The sequence below is a fragment of the Hemicordylus capensis genome, chromosome 2 (assembly GCF_027244095.1).
Source record: "Hemicordylus capensis ecotype Gifberg chromosome 2, rHemCap1.1.pri, whole genome shotgun sequence".
NCBI lineage: Eukaryota > Metazoa > Chordata > Lepidosauria > Squamata > Cordylidae > Hemicordylus > Hemicordylus capensis.
This window is the reverse complement of record NC_069658.1, coordinates 253,997,710-254,020,769: the sequence shown is the minus strand read 5'-3', so window position 1 is coordinate 254,020,769 and position 23,060 is coordinate 253,997,710. Positions and strand designations below refer to the sequence as shown.

General features: G+C 44.9%; 1 protein-coding gene across 1 annotated transcript in view; it reads left to right on the top strand.

Annotated features, from left to right (window-relative positions):
• LOC128348239 (von Willebrand factor A domain-containing protein 7-like) overlaps positions 1-23,060 on the top strand; it is a 78,510-nt gene that overhangs the window by 6,565 nt on the left and 48,885 nt on the right. The window contains exons 3-7 of the mRNA XM_053303995.1: positions 6,693-6,860; positions 9,679-9,754; positions 11,459-11,550; positions 13,902-14,066; positions 16,599-16,811. Coding sequence (XP_053159970.1) covers positions 6,693-6,860; positions 9,679-9,754; positions 11,459-11,550; positions 13,902-14,066; positions 16,599-16,811 — 714 coding nt within the window. The remainder of the gene's footprint in view (positions 1-6,692; positions 6,861-9,678; positions 9,755-11,458; positions 11,551-13,901; positions 14,067-16,598; positions 16,812-23,060) is intronic.

Sequence of the window (23,060 nt, the reverse complement as noted above, 5' to 3'; positions counted from 1 at the left end):
AATGTTTGCAGTGTCAGAGGGCAGTTAACAGACAACCAAGTGGGTGGAGCTAATTGAACTCATGATGATGAGGAGAGGGGAAAGAAAGGTTGAACAAAAAGAGCAGGCAATTTCTCAGCTCTGTAAATTTCTCACCTCTATAAGTGTGCCTCAGATTAATGGACTATGAAGGTGCTATATAAATCAGACAATATAAAAATGTTTATTCATTTTTATGTAAGTATTTTTTTTAAACTTTAGATGGCAAATACTAGTTTAAAAGAGGCATTCTTCTCTTCTCTTAAACGGGAAGTAATGCCTGTTCTGAGATTACGCATACTGTGACACATACAGGCATCATTCTGAAAAAGCGGGCTTTTTAAACTGCAAAACTTATTTTATTCAGACACAGATATACTCAGATTTACTTTTAAAGTGAACACATGTACAATCATTTACACACAAAAATGTACATGTGCTGACAGACAGCTGTGCAGAAGGATAGGATAGAGGTCCCATGTGGAAGGTCCTCTGTACTTTAAGCCCCTCTTCCCAACATAAAGCCACAGCCACATGGGAGCATTACCAGGTAACTTCAGTATGACTGATATATCAGGCTTTCACAATTTCTTTTAATGTTACCTTTACTGGTATGGGGGCTTCTGCAACTACTTGCTGGTGGTGGTAGTCCAAGGTCACTTGAAAGAAGTCTAGGGCAGGGTTTCTTAACATTGGGCCCCCAGATGTTGTTGGACTATAACTCCCAGAATCCCCAGACATGGCCTTTGTGGCTGGGGATTCTGGGAGTTGTAGTCCAACAACATCTGGGGGCCCAAGGTTAAGAAACCCTAGTCTAGGGCAGAGATTCTCAATGTTGCGTCCCCAGGTGCTATTGGACTTCAACTCCTATAATCCCAGCCCCAGTGGCCTTTGGTTGGGGATTATGGGAGTTGAAGTCCAATAACATCTGGGGACCCAACATTGAGAATCCCTGGTCTAGGGCATGCCTTCTTTCCGCACCAGTACCATTTCTCCGAGGTACTGCAGCAACACTGGCATGGGAAGAAGCTGTGGAATGGACTCCTGCTCCTTTATAACCTTGGACTTCCAAACTTATTGAGCACTATAGGAAGAAACTACAGGTGAAACTCGGAAAATTAGAATATCGTGCAAAAGTCCATTAATTTCAGTAATGCAAATTAAAAGGTGAAACTGATATATGAGACAGACGCATTACATGCAAAGCGAGATAAGTCAAGCCTTAATTTGTTATAATTGTGATGATCATGGTGTACAACTCATGAAAACCCCAAATCCACAAATCCCAGAAAATTAGAATATTACATGGAACCAAAAAGACAAGGATTGTAGAATAGAACAATATCGGACCTCTGAAAAGTATACAGTGTACTGTGCTTGACTGGCCAGCAAACTCGCCTGACCTGCCTCCATAGAGAATCTATGGGGCATTGCCAAGAGAAGGATGAGAGACATGAGACCAAACAATGCAGAAGAGCTGAAGGCCGCTAATGAAGCATCTTGATCTTCCATAACACCTCATCAGTGCCACCGGCTGATAGCATCCATGCCACGCCTCATTGAGGCAGTAATTGCTGCAAAAGGGGGCCAAACCAAGTACTGAATACATATGCATGCTTATACTTTTCAGAGGTCCGATATTGTTCTATTCTACAATCCTTGTCTTCTTGGTTCCATGTAATATTCTAATTTTCTGGGATTGTGGATTTGGGGTTTTCATGAGCTGTACGCCATGATCATCACAATTATAACAAATTAAGGCTTGACTTATCTCGCTTTGCATGTAATGCGTCTGTCTCATATATCAGTTTCACCTTTTAATTTGCATTACTGAAATTAATGGACTTTTGCACGATATTCTAATTTTCCGAGTTTCACCTGTATGTTGAAATAGTTCTTCCAGGCCTGTTTGTTCAAACCTGTCCCTGATCTTAACTTGTCCAAACTGAATATGGCCTAAGGACAAGGCAAGGAAGTACATAGGAACATAGGAAGCTGCCATGTACTGAGTCAGACCATAGGTCCATCTAGCTCAGTGTTGTCAACACAGACTGGGAGTGGCTTCTCCAAGGTTGCAGGCAGGAAGTAGAAATTGTGTCCACTGTCCAGCATGCATGTCTGAGCAAGCAACGGCCCACATTCTTTATTCTGAACCTGAATCTTGAAATGTTGGGGTAGGGTGGTGTCTCAGAAGACAAAGAAAAAGTATATTAAAAATGGGAGGGGGGGGGCACCAGAACAAAATTGGCCAAGGGCGCCACAACCCCTTGAGCTGCCTATGATTAGATTTTCCCCCATTTTTCAAGAGTAAGTTATTTTGTGGCATCATCAGGCTGTATCAAAGAAACCTCATATTTTTGGGTGCTGTAGTGATATGGTAGGGAAAGATCCCCTTGTGCAGGACCATTTCATCCCGTGGAAGGAAAGTTTAGTGTCTGTGTCAGGATCTCAGCCATGAAATGTAGTGTAATACATGTGCCAGTCCCTGTGTAGGAAGCACAGGACAGCCATCTTGCTGGAGAGTTACTAGCTTGTATAAAGCATTCTCTCTCTCTCTCTCTCTCTTTCATCTCTTCTTGAGCCTGTTGTAGGGATGTGCGAACCGGTTCGGATCCGAACCGGTTCGGGTCCGAACCGGTTCCGGTTCGGAGGTTCGGATCGAACCGAACCACCCCTGGTTCGGTTCGAATCCGAACCGAACTGGGGGTGGTTCGTTTCGAACCGGTTCGGACCGGTTCGGATCGGTTCGGAAAGCTGAAAATTGGTCAGATGGTAGCTGGCACCCAGGGGTACCTGTCACCCAAACCCCAAAGCAATCGGACACTCGTACGATTTTTTATGAATTTTTGAAAAATATTTTTATTTTTCTCTCATAGGATATAATGGGACCCGAACCAGGCCATTATTTCTTATTGTGGAGCACTCATGCGTGCCAACAACCATGCAAACCCTGAAGCAATCAGACACCCCTATGATTTTTTATGAATATTTGAAATATTTTTAATTATTTTTCTCATTGAGTATAATGGGACCCGAACCAGTCCATATCCCCTGTTGTGGAGGACCTAGGAGCACAAAAGCAGGGTGGGTGGTAGACAGGCATGGGTGCCTACCACCCAAAAAATCTCAAGGCAATTGGACACTCCTCTGATTATTGGTGAATTGTTAAGTGTTTTTGAATTCCTCATAGAGAATAATTAGGATTGCAGCAAATGTATAGCTTCACATCGGGGGGAAAGGGGTGTCATAGAGTGCAGTGTGGTGGGTGGTAGTTCCTAGGGTGGGCAAGGAAGCTATCAGAATTATTTGAAAGGAATTGGGCAAAGAGGTGATTTTTAAGTGATTTTTGAAGTTTACGCGTCTTTAAGGTTTTTCCTCATAATAAGTTATAATGGAGCTTTCAGCAGCCCTATAAGTGCACATGGGGGTGCTGGGGTGGCCCAGAGCAAGTGGTGGTGTAGTGCACATAGGGTGCCAACCACCCCCATGGGTTTCTAACCCATGGGGTACAGGGATCTCTGGTAGGGGCACCCCCATGGGTACAGGGTTCTCTTGTTTCTGAGGTATTGAGTGTGGATTCTATGATAGCAAATGAGATTTTCAATGAGACACCATCAATCCACTCTAATATGCTATCATAGAATCCACACTCCGCCTCCTGCTTCTTCTCTGTGTGTGTGCTTAGTAGGGGTGTGCAATTTGGGATTTCGGGTGATTTGGCTCGGACCCGAACCGAATCACCCCTGTTCTGTTTTGTGCCCAAATCTGGGTCACCCGAATCACCCTTGATTTGGTTCGGATTTGGATTTAATCCGAATCTGAATCCGAATCGATTCGGGGGGGTAAAAAGGGGCCCAGGGGCAAAATTTTGGGGTGGGGTGGTAGTGCCCAATGGGTAGAGTCTACAACCCCAATTTCAGGGGGATTGGGCAAAGGGCTGATTTTTGGTGAATTTTTAAAGTTTTAGTGACTTTGGGGCAGTTCGGGGGCAAAGCATGGGATCTGGGCAAAAGGAGTGGGGTGGGGTGGTAGTGCCTAATGGGTGCAGGCTACCACCCCAATTTCAGGGGGATTGGGCAAAGGGCTGATTTTTGGTAAATTTCTGAAAATTTCATATCTTTGGGGCATATTGGGGCATATTGGGGCAGAAAGTGGGGCCTGGGGCAGAATAGTGGGGTGTGATGGTAGTGCCTAATGGGTGGAGGCTACCACCCCAATTTCAGGGGGTTTGGACAAAGGGGTGATTTTTTGAGAATTTTTGAAGTTTTAGTGACTTTGGGGCAGTTTGGGGGCAGAAAGTGGATCTGCCCCAAAATAGTGGGGTGATTGGGTAAATCCCCAATTTAAGAGTGATTGGGCAGAGGGGTGAATTATGGTGAATTTATTTGTATGAGGTTTGTCTTCATAAGGTGAAGTGTGCTAAACTGATTACTTCCTCATATTATTCATAGTAAAGGAAAGTGTGAAAAAGTGAAAGTGGGGTCATGAGAGTTGTTTAATTGAAAAATATCTCATTTGCTATGATAGAATGAGAATTCACACCTTTTCTATTCACCATAATTCACCCCTCTGCCCAATCACTCTTAAATTGGGGATGGGTGGTAGCCTCCACCCATTAGGCACTATCTACCAGCCCACCCCACTCCTTTGGGGCAGATCGACTTTCTGCCCCCAATCTGCCCCAAAGACACCCAAACTTCAAAAATTCTCAAAAAATCAGCCCTCTGCCCAATCCCCCTGAAATTGGGGTGGTAGCCTCCACACATTAGGCACTACCACCCCACCCCACTATTTTGGGGCAGATCCACTTTCTGCCCCCAAACTGCCCCAAAGTCACTAAAACTTCAAAAATTCTCAAAAAATCACCCCTTTGTCCAAACCCCCTGAAATTGGGGTGGTAGCCTCCACCCATTAGGCACTACCACCACACCCCACTATTCTGCCCCAGCCCCCACTTTCTGCCCCAATATGCCCCAATCTGCCCCAAAGACATGAAATTTTCAGAAATTTACCAAAAATCAGCCCTTTGCCCAACCCCCCTGAAATTGGGGTGGTAGCCTGCACCCATTAGGCACTACCACCCCACCCCACTTCTTTTGCCCAGATCCCATGCTATGCCCCCGAACTGCCCCAAAGTCACTAAAACTTTAAAAAATCGCCAAAAATCAGAGGAAGGTCCAATCGACTTGAAATTTGGGTTTCAGGTAGAACACAAGGTCCCCTTTCAAACCAGCTATTTTTTGAGATCCGAACCGGTTCGGTTCGGATCCGAACCGGTTCGGATCCGAACCGAACCGGGGGGTGGTTCGGCAAAACCAAAACCGAACCACCCTGGTCCGGTTCGGACCCGGTTCGGATCCGAACCGAACCGGGAGAACCGGTTTTATGCACATCCCTAGCCTGTTGTTTTAGCTAGTGCTATAATTAGCTGCATCGCCTTATCAGTGTTCTGTGTGAGAACCTTGCTCATTATTTATTTATTTAATACATTTCTATACTGCCCAAAATGCAAGTTCTCTGGGCGGTTTACAAAACAATAAAAACAGCCATTTCAACAATTAAAATTAAAAAGTTAGAACTATCAAAACACAATTAAAACAGTATCTAATTAAAAGCCTGGGTGAACAAATGCGTCTTGACTGCCCTTTTAAAAGCTGTAAGAGATGGCAAGGCTCTTATTTCAGCAGGAAGTGTGTTCCAAAGCCTCGGGGCAGCAATGGAGAAGGTCCGTCCCCGAGTAGCTACCAGATGCGCCGGTGGCAACTGCAGACAAACCTCTCCAGATGCTCTCAATGGGCAGTGTGGTTCATAGCAAAGAAGACGTTCTCTTAAATACCCAGGGCCCAAGCTGTTTAGGGCTTTATAGGTTATAACCAAAACTTTGTACTCGGCCTGGAAACTTATTGGCAACCAGTGTAGTTCTTTCAACACAGGAATAATATGGTCTCTCCGAGTTGACACAGAGACCAATCTGGCCACCACATTCTGGACTAACTGCAGTTTCCGGACTACATACAAAGGCAGCCCCGCATAAAGCGCATTGCAGTAATCAATTCTGGAGGTGACCAGCAGATGTACTACTGTTCTAAGGTCATTTATCTCAAGAAATGGATGCAGCCGGAGTATCAGCCGAAGCTGATAGAAGGCACCTCTGGCCACTGCCTCAACCTGGGACACCAGGGAGGGTTTTGTGTCCACAAGCACCCTCAGACTGCATACCTGTTCCTTCTGGGGAAGTGTGACCCCCATCCAGAACTGGCAGATCATTATCGTCTTATACTGTCTCTCTGTGCACCTGTGGTGGCCATGCTTTTTTCATGCATGTCTATTTGCCAGCAAGTGAATCAACTATAAACGGCAGCCCTTTTACAGTGCTAATTGGATCTCACCAATGCACTAGCATGCAAGTGCCTCAGAATACCACCAAGAACCACATCCCCTACTCCAATGGGATCCCCAGTAGTGTGTTTTGAGAGATGTAAGTCTTTTATCCTTTAGCTTTCTCTGATTAAAATGACATCTGTTCACCTTCCATCTCTCTCTCTCTCCCTCTCTCTCTCTCTCTCTCTCTTACCCAAGCAAAGAACTGTGCTTGAATGGCACAACATATGCATCTGAGCTGGCAATCCTAGTAACTGGTATTTAAAAAGTTCTTCTATATTTTTGATTATCAGGTGTTGCCCAGCTTCGAGCCCTGCGGAAATCTATGCTCTCCAGCTTGAAAAAAAATGCTTTGGAAGCAGCACGGATTAGTGCCGGAAAAGCTCTCCATGTGCTCCAAAAATTCTACAGCAACACCAACTGGGTTGAACTAGGAGAAACCGAGCCTTATGAATTCCTGAGTACGTCACAACAAATGTGGAAAATGGAATAGGCTACACCTTTGCCTGGTTCACACGATCATTCGAATCTAGGTTAATGTGGGTTACCTACGTTAGCATGATTACCTAAACCCATGCCAAGGTGGGAATCTCAGATTCATCTTGGGCCATAAACCGCCCTGGTGTGGGTTCACACATAGGAACATAGGAAGCTGCCATATACTGAGTCAGAACGTAGGTCCATCTAGCTCAGTATTGTCTACATAGACTGGCAGCAGCTTCTCCAAGATTGCAAACAGGAGTCTCTCTCAGTCCTATCTTGGAGATACCAAGGAGAGAACTTGGAATATTCTGCTCTTTCCAGAGCAGCTCCATCCCCTAAGGGGAATATCTTACAGTGCTCACACATCAAGTCTCCCATTCATATGCAACCAGAGTGGACCCTGCTTAGCTAAGGGGACAAGTCATGCTTGCTAGCACAAGACCAGTTCTCCTCTCCACACAATCATGCTAATGTCAGTAACACACATTATATCTGATGTAGCGAATTGTGGGTAGTGGAAAATTCCTTTCCTGACTCAGGCCAGATTACCTGATAATCTCTCTGACTGGTCTAAACCAGTTCTGCAACAGAGGGAGACTTTAGTGCTGAGTCATCCCTGTCCTGTTCTCTGAGACGCAGACTGGCTGGTTTAAAAATCTGTAACTTTCAAGACCTGAAAGTTAAGAAAAAGGTTCTGGGAAAACCCAGAAGTTCTGGTAGGTTCCTGCTGCCACCAAGCACTCTAAGACTTGCCTAGAACTGGACCATTAGATTGAGTGCTTTAGTCCAAGGTCCCTCTATAGCTGGGTACTGGGCAAATGCAAAAATGTGCTCCCACTTTTTGCTAACAGGCAAGAGTAAAGGGGGGGGGAACCTTTCCCTCCCATGCATTTTGCCTGCACATGGAGCTAATTATTAATTTGGCCACGCTATCTTTGAGATGTGTTCCGCACCAAAGAAAATCCCCTTCCTCCTGCTGGGTCAATAATCAACCCTCTGAGGCTTGTAAAAAGAACAGAGAAAAACCTTTATTCAATTACTACAGACTAGTTCTGTCTGAGGTTTTTAGCTTTTTAGAAACACTTAAAAATACTTAATTGGTTACAAGAATACTTCAAAAGCACCTTGAATGATGCTGGGGCAGCATACTTTAAAATCTTAGTTACTCCATTGCAAAGAACAGATATTTAGGAAAACGCAAAGCACACACCAAAGAAACACAAATTCTAACACAAATTCTTACTAAAACACTTTCTCCAACCCTAAACTTCCAAAGCCCCTAGCCTTGGCTTCCTGTTCCCTTGAACTCACCAAGCTTCTGATGAGAATCAAGACTCCTGCCAATCTCTCACCCTGAGAGATTATCCTGCAGCTCCACTGTGAGACATCTGACCTCATGCTAGTCTGCATTCTCCACACAGACTTCCTTTCTTGTTCCCCAAAATCCCCACAACAGCTCTCTAGTCTGTCCTACCTGTTGGACTGATTGGGTGAGCCCTGGAGTTCACCAGCCGCTCAGTCAAGACAATGGTTCACTTCCTGTTAACTCTTTAGAGGGAGGGGAGACTGATCACTACACCTGGATTAAAATGATTGTGTGAACCAGGCCCTTGTTTTCTGTAGTTCTCCGACCATTCCTGTAAAGATAATCATCCCTTTGTTTAAAAAAAAAATAGTTTTTAGTATGTTTGTATTTGGTTTTCTGCCTTACAAACACGTACAAAAGTCTTACCTGCTCTTACACAGAAATAAAAGAGAAATGTGCTTGTCTTTATGTCACCAAGGTCGATGAATAATTGGAGGTGGTGTCCAAGGTACAGAGGCTGACATTCAGACTTACTGATTAGCACTACTCAGGAGTTACTCTAAAGGACTACTTAATTTCAGTACGACTAACCAGGAATAATTTAGTCTGGATGTCAGCCAGGGGTGGCCCAAGGAATTATGGCACCTGAGCCAAGGTGCCAAATCCTGCCTTGCCCCATACCCCTCATAGGGCCAATCCCACTTTTAAAATTGACCCTTGCGAGCTTTGAAAGTGGCATGAGAAGTGAGGAGTAGGAAAGAGTAAAGGTTGCCGGGAGCCTCCTTTTCACTCCTTGCAGACATTTCCTATTCAATGGCTGATGAACAAGAGCCAAAAAATTCAAAAGTAATACTTGCATTTTGATTTGTCTGTTTTCTAAATATATACTCCTTCCCATTTACACTCTTGATGCAGCTTACAGTGTAATAATAAAACTTACTGAGGCGGTTCCCACGATCAGTGGGAGCCACCTGGGGAGGGTTAGCAGGGAGAACGGGCTTAGCACTCTCTCCCAGCACATGAGCAGGCAGTCTGCTCTGGGAAGCTGCAGCCGAGCGGCCGCCCACACAACTGCCGGATCCATCATGGAGCCGGCGGGGGCTGGGAGGATCGGGGGCCGCGTGGCCCCCCGGAAGCGAGCGCACAGGGCATGCTGGAGACTCTCTTTTCAGCCTCCCAGTCGGGGGTCTACACATGAGTTGCCATGGTGTGGAGCCACACCACGGCAACACATGATTGGAAAAAACGGGTTTGCGGAGCACTCGCTCCACAAACCTGTTTTAAGCACCGGGTTAGTTTACCGGGTTACCCGCTGAAGAACCACCGGGCTCGCAGCCAAGACCGGTAGTTCTCACGATGGGAGAAAATCGAGCTAGCCTCCTCTAGCCCGATTTTCTCCCATCGTGTGAATAGCCTCACTGAGTTTCAGATTTAGATAGAATTCAGTGTGTCTAACATGAAATCTCTTCCCTCTTTGTTTTCCCTGACAGTAAATGAAGAGAGTGATGCCTACCCTATTGCATCTCCCTCTGAGGCAACCTGTGATGACTGCTTCACACAAATACTGTAAGACCACAACAGGTCTAATCTGAAAGTGCACTCGTAGGTGGTGGCAGTTGGGCAACTCCAGACATTCTTGGATGATGTTGATTATCTGGACCCATTCGTTTCTCCATGGGTAGAAAAAGTTAAACTAGAGTCAGGGACTATTGCTTTCTTCTCTGTCTTTTCTTCTCTGACTTGTTTTAAAAGAGGCACAATGAACTGTTCTTGAGGTTTCTTTGTTTAATTTTTGGTGTTTTTTGATCTCCCAAGTGTAGGCACTCTTTTTGTTTTAAAAACAAACTTGTATACCAGTTACTTTCCAGCCCTGTTTTGTTTTACAAACCTGCAGTTACCCGTTGCTGTAGAATGTAGTCCCATGAGTTTCTGCAGGCAACGTTGTAGTTTTAGTGAAGTGTTTCTGTTTTATAGCTGCTTCTCTCACAAACACAAAGTAATCTTATATAGATTTAACTAGTTTATTCAGAAACAACTCCATTTTCTCCTGCTTTCCCTCCCTTTTCCTTTCTGACTCTACCCTCCACACTCTCTACAGGATCCCCACTAGGACAAACTTCTAAACAACAAAACATAAAAGATACTGGATAGAATACAACGGGGCAATTCTCACGATCGCCGTGGGCAGGCGGGGAAGGCGCAGCGAGGAGGACGCGGAGGGAGGGCGTGGAGAGGATGTTCTTGTACCCTTAACCCGGCTACCGGGAATCATCGAGACAGACGCATAAAGCGCCAGTCTGAAGGGGGAATCCCCAGTGAGTGCCACGCACTAAATTGAGGGATGCCTGGAGAGCAGAACAACGTTCCGGCCCCAGATCCCTCCGCCCTGCGCCCTCCTTCACGGAGCTGCATGGAGCAGGGCTGTCCATGAGGACGCGCTTTGTTGACATCCAGATTGAACAACTGCAATGTGCTGTATGTGGCACTGTCCTTGAAGATGGTTCAGAAGCTTCAGTTGATCCTGAATGTAGCCACAAGGATGCTTATGAACGCCAGTCACTTCACGATTATTATACCCATCCTGCAGCTTCAGTGGTTACCCATTTGCTTCTGGACTAGATTCAAGGTGCTGGACCCTTGACCTTTGAAGTCCTACATGATTTGAGGCCGGGGTATCTGTCACACTGCATCTGCCCATATGATCCTGTCAGGGCCTTCTGTTAAACACCCTGAGCCTTTTAATGGCCCCACCAATTACAGAGATCTGATTGGTGAAAAGCAGAGACAGGGCCTTTTCAGTTGTGGCCCCTCAACTTTGAAATGCCCTCCCAGAAGAGCTTTGCCATGTTCCCTCTATCAGCATTTAAAAAAAAAAAAACCACCTACAGACATATATCTTTTTCGAGAGGTGTTTAAATATTTTATCAGCTGCTTATATCGGGTAGATCTTTTAGCTTTTAGATTTTTATCTATAACTTTTAATTTGTAACTCTTAAAATTTGTAGCTTTTATATGTAGTTTTAGTCTGGGTTTTGTTAACCTTCATTAATTTTTTATTTTTTATTGTAGTTATTTTATTAGTTTTGTGAGTCGCCCCAAGCAGTTGTATACTGGAGGGGTGGGGTATATGTATTTTTAATAAATTAGTGATCCTTAGCACGTTGGTTCAGTGTGGTTTGGGACCAGAGCTCTTGGCCCTAAAAACACTCACTTCCATATCCTGGGAATATTAATTCCAAAGCATTCATGTACAATTTCTCCATTTAATAGTGGCCGGTACTCATGCAGAGACAACATCCTAGTGCACAACCAGCTCACAAGCGGGTACAAGATAACAGCAACATGCAAGAGCAAGCCAAGAGGTAAGATCAGCTTTCACAGGAGCATTCATTACCATTTATGCTTTTTGTTATCTTTTAAGACAAGGGTTCCCAACAATCATAGGTCCCCAGATGTGGTTGGACTACAATTTCCCTCATCCCTAGCCACAACAGCTTGTGGCTGGGGTGATGGGAGTTGTAATTCAACCACATCTGGGGACCTACAGATGAGAACCTCTGTTTTAAGGGATGTGATCAATACCTGGAGACTAGAACAATCAATGGAGGCCAGACCTGAGAGGCAATCTCTCTGTTTATAGAGGGTCTGCCTCTGATTTCTAAATGCTGAAGGCTGGAGAGGTTAGAAGCTTGCTCCTCCTCTGTTTTCGCATCAGTACTAGTAGGAAGTTCCCACTGCCATTTATTCAACCTTTGGATGAACAGCTCCTCACTAAAGGGAAGAAGAGATTGGTGAGTTCTCTCCTACCCTGGCCAGTGACCACTTCTTCACTCTGGCAAGGAGCTTCCCTTTCTGAGGGTATGCTTGTGATCGCTTGGGCTCTTTCTTGACTGAAGTATAGGGAAAGGCAAGAGTCAGAGGAGCACTTGAAGGCCTCAATGGGGGTCTGAAGTAGGGGGCAATGAACCTCCTCCTGGGGGTTCAAATTGGTCTCAAAGTAGGGACTTTGACAGAACCACTTTATTTTCTGCACCACCACAGCAGCTCCCAGGCAGCAGGAGGCATTATCAGCCTGCTCTCTGGTGCAGGACAGTGCCACCCCTATAATGGCCAATGCAGGTACTGCAGCCCAGGTGGCCTGGCCCCTGATAGCAGTCGTGGTTTGGTTGCTCAGGCTGAGCAATGTAACCTAATGGAGCAACCGCATAGCCTTGCTTTGTCCTCCCTGCCCTGCCCTGCCTGCATAAACTATAGTGGTGTTGCGACCCTTGGACAAAGGGAACAAATGTCCCTGGGCAGCTAGGGACTGGAGGCTACAATGGTGCCAGCTCATCCCTTTCCCCGGGGCATCTTCCTGCCCCTCTCCCACACCCAGCTGGCAAACAAGTGCTTGCCAGCTGGGAGCATGAGGCACAGCCCTTCACCCCCTCCCAGCCAGCACTTTGTTCACCGGCTGGGTGCTTTCCTTCTCTCCCTTGCTCAGAGCAGAGGAAAAAACATAGCATTAAAAATATATATCCTAAGTGTTTTGTTTCTTAGAGCACTTATTATGTTTGGGTTTCATACTAGTCCCTGCTAACTGGGCAACGAGGCATCTTTTAACGTGGTGATTCTCTTTATTGAGCAGGGGGAGAGTAACTGGCCCTATCCACCCCCAGCACTGTACCTCCAGTGACTGTTGCTGGTGTCTATCTTATGTTTCTTTTTAGATTGTGAGCCCTTTGGGGATGGGGATCCATCTTATTTATTTGTTATTTCTCTGTGTAAAATGCCCTGAGCCATTTTTGGAAGGGCGGTATAGAAATCTAAATAAATAAATAAATAGTCTGGAAGTTCCACCCCTGTTTGTTCCATCATGATCCCCAGCCTGAACAGAGACCCTGAGAAGAGCAAGACGCCCTGAAGAGACCCTGAGAAGGCAAGCCGCTGGAGCTCCCGAGTCGAAGCCCCCGCCAATAGCACCCTCAGAGCCTGAACTCCCTGAGACAGCAACCTCAGAACCCGAGCTCCCTGCAGAGCTGGCCCCTCCCACAGCGTTATCTCCACATCTGCACTGTCTAGCAACCAGCTAGGCAGGATCAAAGGGAGCAGAGGAGGAGGAATGCCAGATCCCAGAAGGCTACCCCTTCAAGGCTTCCATTACCAAACAGGTAATGGAAGGGAGCCTAGGAAGGGTAGCTTGAGCTCAGAAGTATGTAGAGTTCAGTCTACCTCTGTTGGATCAACTTGTTCCAAGTCCCTGTGGGCTCTTGTCTGTGGGACAGGAAGGACGGCACCCCTCCTTCACTAAAGGCCAGTTTAGATGACCCCTTACTAGTCCATATGATAAGAAAGGGGACTCACCAGGAGCATGCCTGTTGTGACATGCTCTGTGGATGTCCCAACACCCTCCCAGCATGTCCCTTTATTGCATGGGGCGGGGCTGTCTATCCAAATGGCCCCTCTACACCCACTCCAAATGCTTGCATTTAAAGCATGGGTAGAGCGACCATTTGGCTGAACAGTCACCCGACATGATAAAGGGACATGCCAGGAGGTCATCGGATCATGACAACTTCCGAGGACATCACAACAGATGTGCTTTTATCTGAAAATGATCAGTAGTCCATTGAGACATCTTGCATTGTACACCCCAGTTTAGTTGACACTGGTCCAATCCAGCCCAGCAGTTCTCATGACTACGGCTCACTCTTCCCCCGTCTTCTCTCTTCAGGCAAATGTGGACACGGTGGGAAAGATGATGTGACCCAAAATCAGCCTCCCACTGGAGGCATCAACAAAGAGACCTCTAGTGCCCTGTTCTCCCCACACCATTACTTGCATCAGAAAGCAGCGGAACTCGCCATTCTAGCCACAAGGAATTTCTTTGTAAGTGATGGTAAGTCCATAACCTGGTGCTTTGCCATTTTGTTTTGTTTTTCTAATGTGCAATTAGATACAAAATGTGCCATTCAAAAAAAGGGGGGAGAGTGTGTAGTTCAAACGTTCAAGTCATGTAAAAGTTGCATAATGTTTGATAATGTAAAAAGTGACTGATAACGATGAGAAAAGAAAAGCAGCTAGTCCTGGCTCCTCAAGAGCCCAGACCCTGATCAAGTGTATCTCTTTCTCCTCTCCCTGCCAAAGATGCTTCCTGCAGACTCCACTGCTTCTTCCCGCAAGGTCTTCAGGCATTAATATAATATAATACTCTTCTCAGCAATAGCGCTGTCCGATCCTCAGTGCTAAGTAGGCTTCGAAATGTCATGGAATGTGACTCTAGGCAGCAAAGTGCACAGCCAAGGAAAATGCACAGGTGTGTGTTGTAGCGGTGCATGCTACATGCACCAATTACACTCACAAACCATTGAGCAGCTCTGAGTGTTCCTTTTAAAAGTCCTGGTGCTTAGAGAGATGACCTACGACAGAGAACATCTCTGGCCACTGCATATTAGGAATGGCTCTGTATAGGTGCATAGGAAGCTGCCTTATTCTGGATCCAGAGGCTCAGCTAGGTAAATTCAGGGTCTGGACCGAAGGGTATTATCCCTATCCTCCGTTACAGGGCCCTGGGCAGACTTAATGGTGTGCATGCTGCTTCCTCTGTTAAGAAGTCTTTGCACATGCTCAGAAGGCCTCTCATCCTTGGTATTTGTTCAAACCTTCCCTGTGATTGTGTCTCCAAACTGGAGAAAACTTAATCTGATTAACTTCACCAGATTAAATAGCCCCTGCAACAGTAATGTGCATGACTTCAATTGTGAAGTGCACAATGATATGTGTGTGCGCATGAGGTGGGGGCAGGGAAGAGGGAGAGAAGGATCTTCATGGTTCCTGAACAGTCACATATGAGTGTCCTTGGTGCGTGTAGTGTGGATATGAAGCAACTATGAAGTTGACTTGTATATATGCCTATTCAAGGTAAGACATATGCCTTACCTGATCATTTTCTTGGATCATCTTTCACCACTCTAAAAAAGGCAAGGAGCTCAATCACTAAGATCTTCTTAAATGTATGGCAAGAGAAAATTATGGGGGGAGTACTGCCCAATATAGGAAGATGCTGAAAGGCATCATCTCATACTGCGTGGGAGGAGGCAATGGAAAACCCCTCCTGTATTCTACCAAAGAAAACCACAGGGCTCTGTGAGTGCCAGGAATCGGAATTGACTCAATGACACACTTTACCTTACTGTTTTTATAAGAAACTGAAGATTAGTAATGCTCACACACACGACCAGCCACAGCTAAATACAATACACTTCATAAGACTAGGGGTGTGCACAAAATTGGAAAACCCGGTTCTATCGAGAGAAACTGAACCCAAACCAAACTGAGCCCGGTCCAGTTCTAGTCCGAACCAATTCGGGCCCAGCTCAAGGAGGGTTATTATTATTTTTAGAGGAGAAAGGCAGACTTACCATCATTGTTGAGGGCGCCATGGGTCTCCACACACAAAGATGGGCACCTAGAGCGCACATCTCATGGGGGGTATCTCCCAATGCACTGCGTTCATTGAACAGTGCATTGTGGGATATCTGGAGGTCTGGACACAGCATCCCGGCCTCCGGAGATCCATGCTGCTTACAGCAGCATGGACCGTGTGGGTGCACAGTTCACACACTGTAACACAAGCAATCGTCTGGGGAAAAGGTAGGTTGAACCCTGCCTTCCCCCTGCCCCAGTATTAGTCCATAAGAATGACCTTAAAGAAAACAATTAGTGCATCTAGGATGCAAGGAGGACAAGCCAGCAACTCTGTAAAATACTTGCAGGAAATAGGCAGCTGTCTATTGTGTGTGTTTTAATTGGGTTCTTTCATATTAATTAAACAATGGACTTTTACCCAAAGATCCTCTCTGAACAGCACCACTGACCGGACCAGACTGTTGGTCCATCTAGCTCAGTGTTGTTCACACTGTTGGGCAGTAGGCCTCCAAAATATCAGATGGTGATTTTCTTTCCCAGCCCTACCTGGGAAAGGTACCAGGGATTGAACCTGAGACCTTCTGCAAGTAAGGTATGTGCACTTCCACTGAGCTACAGATCCATCCCCTATAGAAGCCTGGTGGTTCACAAAATCATTTGAATCTTGATTTAATTTGGGTTGCTGTCATTAGCTTGATTGCAGGAACCCACACCAAGGTGGTTCATGGCCCAAGATTAATCTGAGATTCCCTTGGTGTGGATTCACACAATCACACTAATGTTGGTAACCCACATTAAACCTAGATTTGAACAATTGTGTGAATCAGGCCATAGTCTGTCTCTGGTGGAGAGCTATGCTAAAAATGGTTAGGCATTTGGGCAAAAACTATCACGGCCCCCACAGCTCATGCCAGTAAAAGCCATGCACCCTATCACCACACCAGTCTGAGACAAACTAAACTGTGCTAAAGATGTAACTTGATTTTACTCTGTCATTGCTCAGAAGCGAGTCTTCTGTACCAGTTGGAGGACCGCAAAATGTTTCAGAGGTTTTTCAGTTTGGAAGGCTATTCCCTCACCTTCTCAATCGACACAACTGGCAGTATGAATGATGATATCGAAGCTGTCAAAACCACTTGCCTCAACATCATCAAAAAACATGAGAGCACTCCTGACAAGCCTTTCAACTATATTCTTGTGCCCTTCAATGATCCAGGTAAGGAGGAAAGGGGAAATGTTGGAGTGCTCCCACGCTACACTACCCTCTTAGCCTGAAATTGTCTTCTTTAGTTCGCTTAGGAAAACCCACATGATATCATTGCCAGCTTACTGTATTCTAATGTTCTCTGTTTATCCGCTTGTCTTTTTTCAGAACTGATTTCTAGTGATGGTTTTGCCATAAAACACAAAGCACTAGCCTCTCTGGCAAAAGCACTATTTATGTTTTTTCAGGTTACTGCATCTTTAATTAAAAGCATATTCCCTGTGGCTTCTTCCTCTGTAATTGTTCCTGTTCAGCAGGGAGAGAATCACTCTTTAATTCTGTGCTAATGACTCCATTCCTGTTCTCTGTAGGGGCAAGGCTTTAATTACTGGTTTCATCTTTGCAGCCAGAGTAATCACACCTTAATATTTAATGCATTTTTATGGGCTCTGTTTTGCAATAGTGCCATTGCGATTATTTAAAAAGAATGAACATTTGTTCTTGTTGTAATTGCTCTGGAACCAAGTACTTAATCCCCCTTCACTGAAAGAACTGGCTGATTAAGGAACATTTCAGCAATGCCACGTCCCTGCTGAACAGGAAGGAAGCATTATGGGGAAGAAGCTGCAACAAGGAAGCTTCTAACTAAAGGTTGAGTTGCTGAAACCATATGCTGAATGGGACTTATTTCTGAATAAATGTTATGGTAGGCTCTTGACTATAGGGCATTGCTAGATAAAAGGGCTGTGCACTGAGCAAACTATTGATATAATCTGATACCAATTAATTTGCTTAGTGTTGCCAACATACAGGGTTTTATGCATCAAATCGAGCTGATATATTGGATCAGTTTGATGTATGGTGGGTAGTGGGGTGGAGGGTGTTGTATTCTACTCAGTAGCCTTTTGGAGGTTGTTTGTGTTGGGAATTCACTGTGGTAAGAGAATCCCTTTTTCATTATAGCAAAGTGCACAGAGGCACAACACAGCGGAATTTACTTAGGCATGCCTGTATGCTGAGAGTAAAGTAACTTGGAGCCAATACATAGTTTCAAATCAATATATAAGGCATTTATTAAGGAACTCCATTCTAGATAGGAAAGTGAGGAGTTAGGATCTCTAATCTATCTATCTAGCTGGATGCAGATGGATTCTGCATCTTTTCTGCACACATGGTGCCGGGAGAGGAGCTTGCCATATTGCAAGGTAGAAGGAACAGGTAGGGAAGAGAGAGAGGAAGTTAATCCCTAAGAGTACCAATCTACACTTCAAAAGGGATAGTGTCAGAGCAGTAGAGAAGGGATGACCAATGTCTTGACCCTCTAGCCCTCTGACTCACTAGTCTGTCCTCCACTGTCTGAGACAAGAGACAACGCAAAGTCCTTAACTTCCAACACCCCCTCTCGATGTCTCGTGACTCAGTTCACAAGATTCATTTTTTCTCTCAGCTTTTCAAAGCAGGGTCTTGGTAGTGGCTTAGTGAGTATGTCTGCAAGCATTTCATTTGTTGGGCAGTAGATCAGCTTGATTAGTCCATCTTTTTGCAGACTTCTCACTACATGGTACTTCACATCAATATGCTTGGTATCCCTCTTTACATCTTCTTGTTTGGAGAGTTGAATGCAGCTTTGGTTGTCTTCATACACTGGTATGGGCTGTGGTAGTTGACACAGCCATTGTATCTTGTGACAGCCCTGTGCAAGTGATACATATTCTGCTTCAGTGGTTGACGATGCCACTATGTCTTGCTTTGTGCTTGACCCGCTTATGGCTCCATCTCCATAGAAAATTATGTGAACAGGATTTCCTTTCTGTTAGGTGGATTTCCTTTCTGTTAGGTCTCCACCCCAGTCTGCATCTATGTTTGCTTCTGGTTTTGGTTGACTGTTAGCTGGCAGCTTGAGCTTAAAGTATGCAGTACCCTTTAGGTACCTAACAAGTATCTTAATTGCATTCCAGTCCTTGACTGTTGGTAATGCAGTCTTTCTGCAAAGTAAGCCAACTGCTGTACTAATATCTAGCCTAGTGAGTGTACTAATGTATAGAAGCTTACCCAATACTTCACGATATCTATGGTTGTCAGATAGTGACTCAGTTTTATCTTCTTGCTTTATGTAGTTCACTTCCATTGGAGAGCAGGTTTATCAAGTCTTTAATTTTCTGTTCTTGGTTGATGAGGAAACTTCCATCTTTCTCTCTTTGTACTTGAATGCCCAAGTAGTGTGCGATGTTGCCAAGTCACTTGACTTCCACATCTCTGTTCAGATGATGCACTATTTCTTTGTTGTCATCTGGATTTTCATAGGCAAGAATCAAATCATCATCATACACCAAAATGTAGGTCCATTTGCCATCTCTGCATTTGGTGTACAGGCAGGGATCAGCTTCACTTCTTTTGAAGTTTGCTTGAAGCAGCATATCATTTAGTTTTATGTTCCATGCTCTGGCAGCCTGTTTTAAACCATAAATGCTCTTTTGCAGTTTGCATACATAGGCAAAGAGGACTATGGCAAAGAGAACTAAGAAACCTGGTGGTTGTTGCATGTAAATGTCCTCTTCTAGTTCGCCATGCAAGAATGCAATTTTCACGTCTAGGTGTTCAACATGCATTCCTTTGCTAGAAGCAATACTTAACCAAGTCCTTACTGTGGTATGTTTAACCACTGGTGCAAAGGTTTCATCATAATCCTCTCCATATTTCATTGAATATCCTTTTGCTACTAATCTGGCTTCGTAGTGCTGAATCTCACCATCAGCATCATGTTTGAGTTTGAAAACCCATTTGCAGCCCATAACTTTCCTTCCTTGAGGTAACTTAGTAAGAGTCCAGGTTTTGTTTTTCTGTAGAGCCTCAAGCTCTTCAAATGCAGCTTGTTTCTACTTCTGGGCTTCTGGTTGTGGTAGCTGAGATATTTCCTCCCATGATGAAGGTTCTGGTTGTTCCACCATTCTTGCAAGGTAGGACAGTCTCGGGGCTGGAACACCTCTGTTTGAGCGCATTGATCACCCCACCCGTCGTCTCTCCCATTATCTCAGGTGTGTCTGGTAGATCTCTGGGGGTCTCTGTGTCAGGCGTGGTTGGTTCTGGATCTGCTGTCTCCTCCTCCTCAATTCCACTGAGATCAGGGAGCATAATCCAGTCATTGGGGTGTTTAGTCTGGTTGCTTGCTTCGGTGTAGGCCCCATCTGAAGACGTAGCTCTTTCATTCTCATCAAAATACACCAATCTGCTTATGGTTATCTTGTTAGTGTCAGGATCCAGAATTCTGTAGCCTTTGGATTGCGCTGAGTAACCTACAAAAATCCCTTTTGTGGCCCTAGCCCCTAACTTAGTCCTTTTTTCCTTTGGGATGTATGAGTAAGCCGTGCTTCCAAAGACATGCAAATGCGTCATGGACGGCTTATGACCATGCCAAAGTTCATATGGGGTTGTTCCTACAAGCTTTGTGTGCATTCTGTTTTGTATGTATGTAGCAGTCATGATGCCTTCTCCCCAGAGTTTCTGTGGGATGTGTGTGTCAGCAAGCATGCATCTTACCATGTCCAGGAGGCTTCTGTTCTCTGACACTTCATTCTGCGATTGGTTGGAAGCTACTTTGGTTTGATGCACGCTTCCACGTTCTCTCAGGAACTGCTATGTGGCACTGGACATATATTCTCCTCCATTGTCTGTGCACAGGATCTTCGGCTTCCGCTCATATTTGTTGCTTGCCATGGCCACGTAGTCTTGGAGTTTCTCAAGCATCTGTGATTTCCCCTTTAGTAGAAATACAACTGATTATTATGTTTAATTGTCAGTGATTGTTAAGAAATATTTGTGATTACCTATGGTAGCTGGCAGTGGTCCAGATATATCGCTGTAGATCAGCTCCAGGGGTCTTCTGGTCTTCCTTTCACTCTGCTTAGGAAATGGCTTGTTAACTGCTTTGGACTCAAGACAACAAACACAGTAAGTCAAAATGTCACATGGTACAAAATCAATGCCATCAGCTAATCCCTTTTCCTTTATGTTCTGGATTGACTCATAGCCCCTGTGTCCCATGCATCTATGCCACAGTTCCAAGCAGTTTTCATGTGAACATGACTGAGCAAGGTTCACTTCATTGGGCTGGTATGCTTCAGGTTTGGACCAGGCTGGTCTTTCTCTGTCTGTCTTTGATACAGGTTGCTCCTGCACGCTGTACAGGCCTTTGCATTTAGAGCCTACAAGGCAAACTTCTCCATTCTGGGTAACAACACATTGTCCATTTCTAATATACAGTTCACAGCCTTGTTTCTCTAGCTTGGATATTGAAAGCAAGGAGCTTGAGAAGTCAGGGATATACAAAACATCTCTCACAAAAAACTCATTAACTGATCCATCCAATAACTTGCAATATAAAATTCCTTCTCCTTTCTTCTTTGCTTTAATTGTAGTATTATTGCCCAAATGAACAATCTCTTCAGGAATACCAAACAGTTCAGTATAGAAACTTAAATTATTCAAGATATGAACTGTGGAACCTGTGTCCAGAATAAACTTTTCATTGCCTTGCATCAGGGAAACACTGAAATTCTTATTTGAATCATAAGCACGCTTAAGGTCCTTATTTAAATTTCTCTCAGTGAAATCAACTCTTTTTGTCTGATTCTTGAGACAGTTCACCACCTTGTGGCCAAATTGGTTACACAGAAAACATCTAAAGGCATTAGTCCCAGTTGGCCTCATTCCAGGAGCAGTCTCCCTGCTGGCAGACATGCGACCTCTCTCTCTGGACTGAGTTTCCTTGGCAACAAAGCCAGACCTCTTTGTATGCAAATGTGAGGGGCCCATGCAGTTTCCTCTTGCAACATTCTCTCCCCACCTTGGGTTTCCTCCTCTGGTATGGCCAATTGTTGCCTTAAGAGCATCATTATTTGCCAATTCACCTTCATAGCTAGAATTCAAAACTTTCCTTCTGCTTGCCTCAGAAGATATGGTTTCCACTGCTCTCTCAAAGGTTAGAGTGGTGTGGACTTCTAATTGGCCGATTATATTGCTATAGCTAGGCAGCATGCTTAGGAACAGAGCTTCCAATTTCTGACTCTCTGTAAATTCCTCCTCTGCAGCTTTAAATTGTGCAAAAAAGTCCCATAGTAGTCCAACATGTGTGGCAAAACAGCCCCCATCTTTATACTGGAAATTCTGCATTTTCTTTCTCAAGTAGTTGTTATTATTAATTCGATTTCTATACCACCCTTCCAAAAATGGCTCAGCAATAGCACTTACATTTATATACCGCTCTATAGCTGGAAGCTCTCTAAGCGGTTTACAATGATTTAGCATATTGCCCCCCAACATTCTGGGTACTCATTTTACCGACCTCGGAAGGATGGAAGGCTGAGTCAACCTTGAGCCCTTGGTCAGGATTGAACTTGCAACCTTCTGGTTACAGGGCGGCAGTTTTACCACTGCGCCACCAGGGGCTCAGGGCGGTTTACACAGAGAAATAAATAAATAGGATAGAACCCTGTCCCCAAAGGGCTCACAATCTAAGAAGAAACATAAGATAGACACCAGTAACAGTCACTGGAGGTACTGTGCTGGGGTTGGATAGCAATAGCAATAGCACTTACATTTATATACCGCTCTATAGCCGGAGCTCTCTAAGTGGTTTACAATGATTTAGCATATTGCCCCCAACATTCTGGGTAGGGATAGGGCCAGTTACTCTCCCCCTGCTAAATAAAGATAATCACCACATTAAAAGGTGCCTCTTTGCCAAGTTAGCAGGGGTTAAAGGTGTATGCCCACCCTTTCTTCATATGCAAGGAATCTGGCTTGCTTAGCATTTCCTTTGAGGTCTCAAGATCACATATAGTAGTAAGATAGTTTTTACTTACAGAAGCAGCTATTAGGACTTGAGCTTTCGCATCCTTGAGCAGCCATTTCTCTCTAGCAGTTTTCTCAGCAGCTGTAGTTCCATCTGCAGGGGGGTTCCTCTTCAGTTACTTTCTGGAGTCCTTCTGCTCTCAATGCAAGCCTCAGTTGGGTTTTCCATTCCAAGTAATTGTCTGGGTTCAGGAGTGTCAGCCTGAGCTTTCCCTCTAGGTAAGTAGCCATCCTCACTGAGCTCCAAGAAAGGGCAGCTGCTGTAGATTAGCAATTAAATGTGTCCACGGCTAGATCTCACTGGATCTCCTGGAACAAACTTAACTCTTCAGTTGCAGTACACGCAGCTCAAAATACTGGGCTCCCATAACCTATTGGGAATTCTCTCTGGTAAGAGAATCCCTTTTTCAT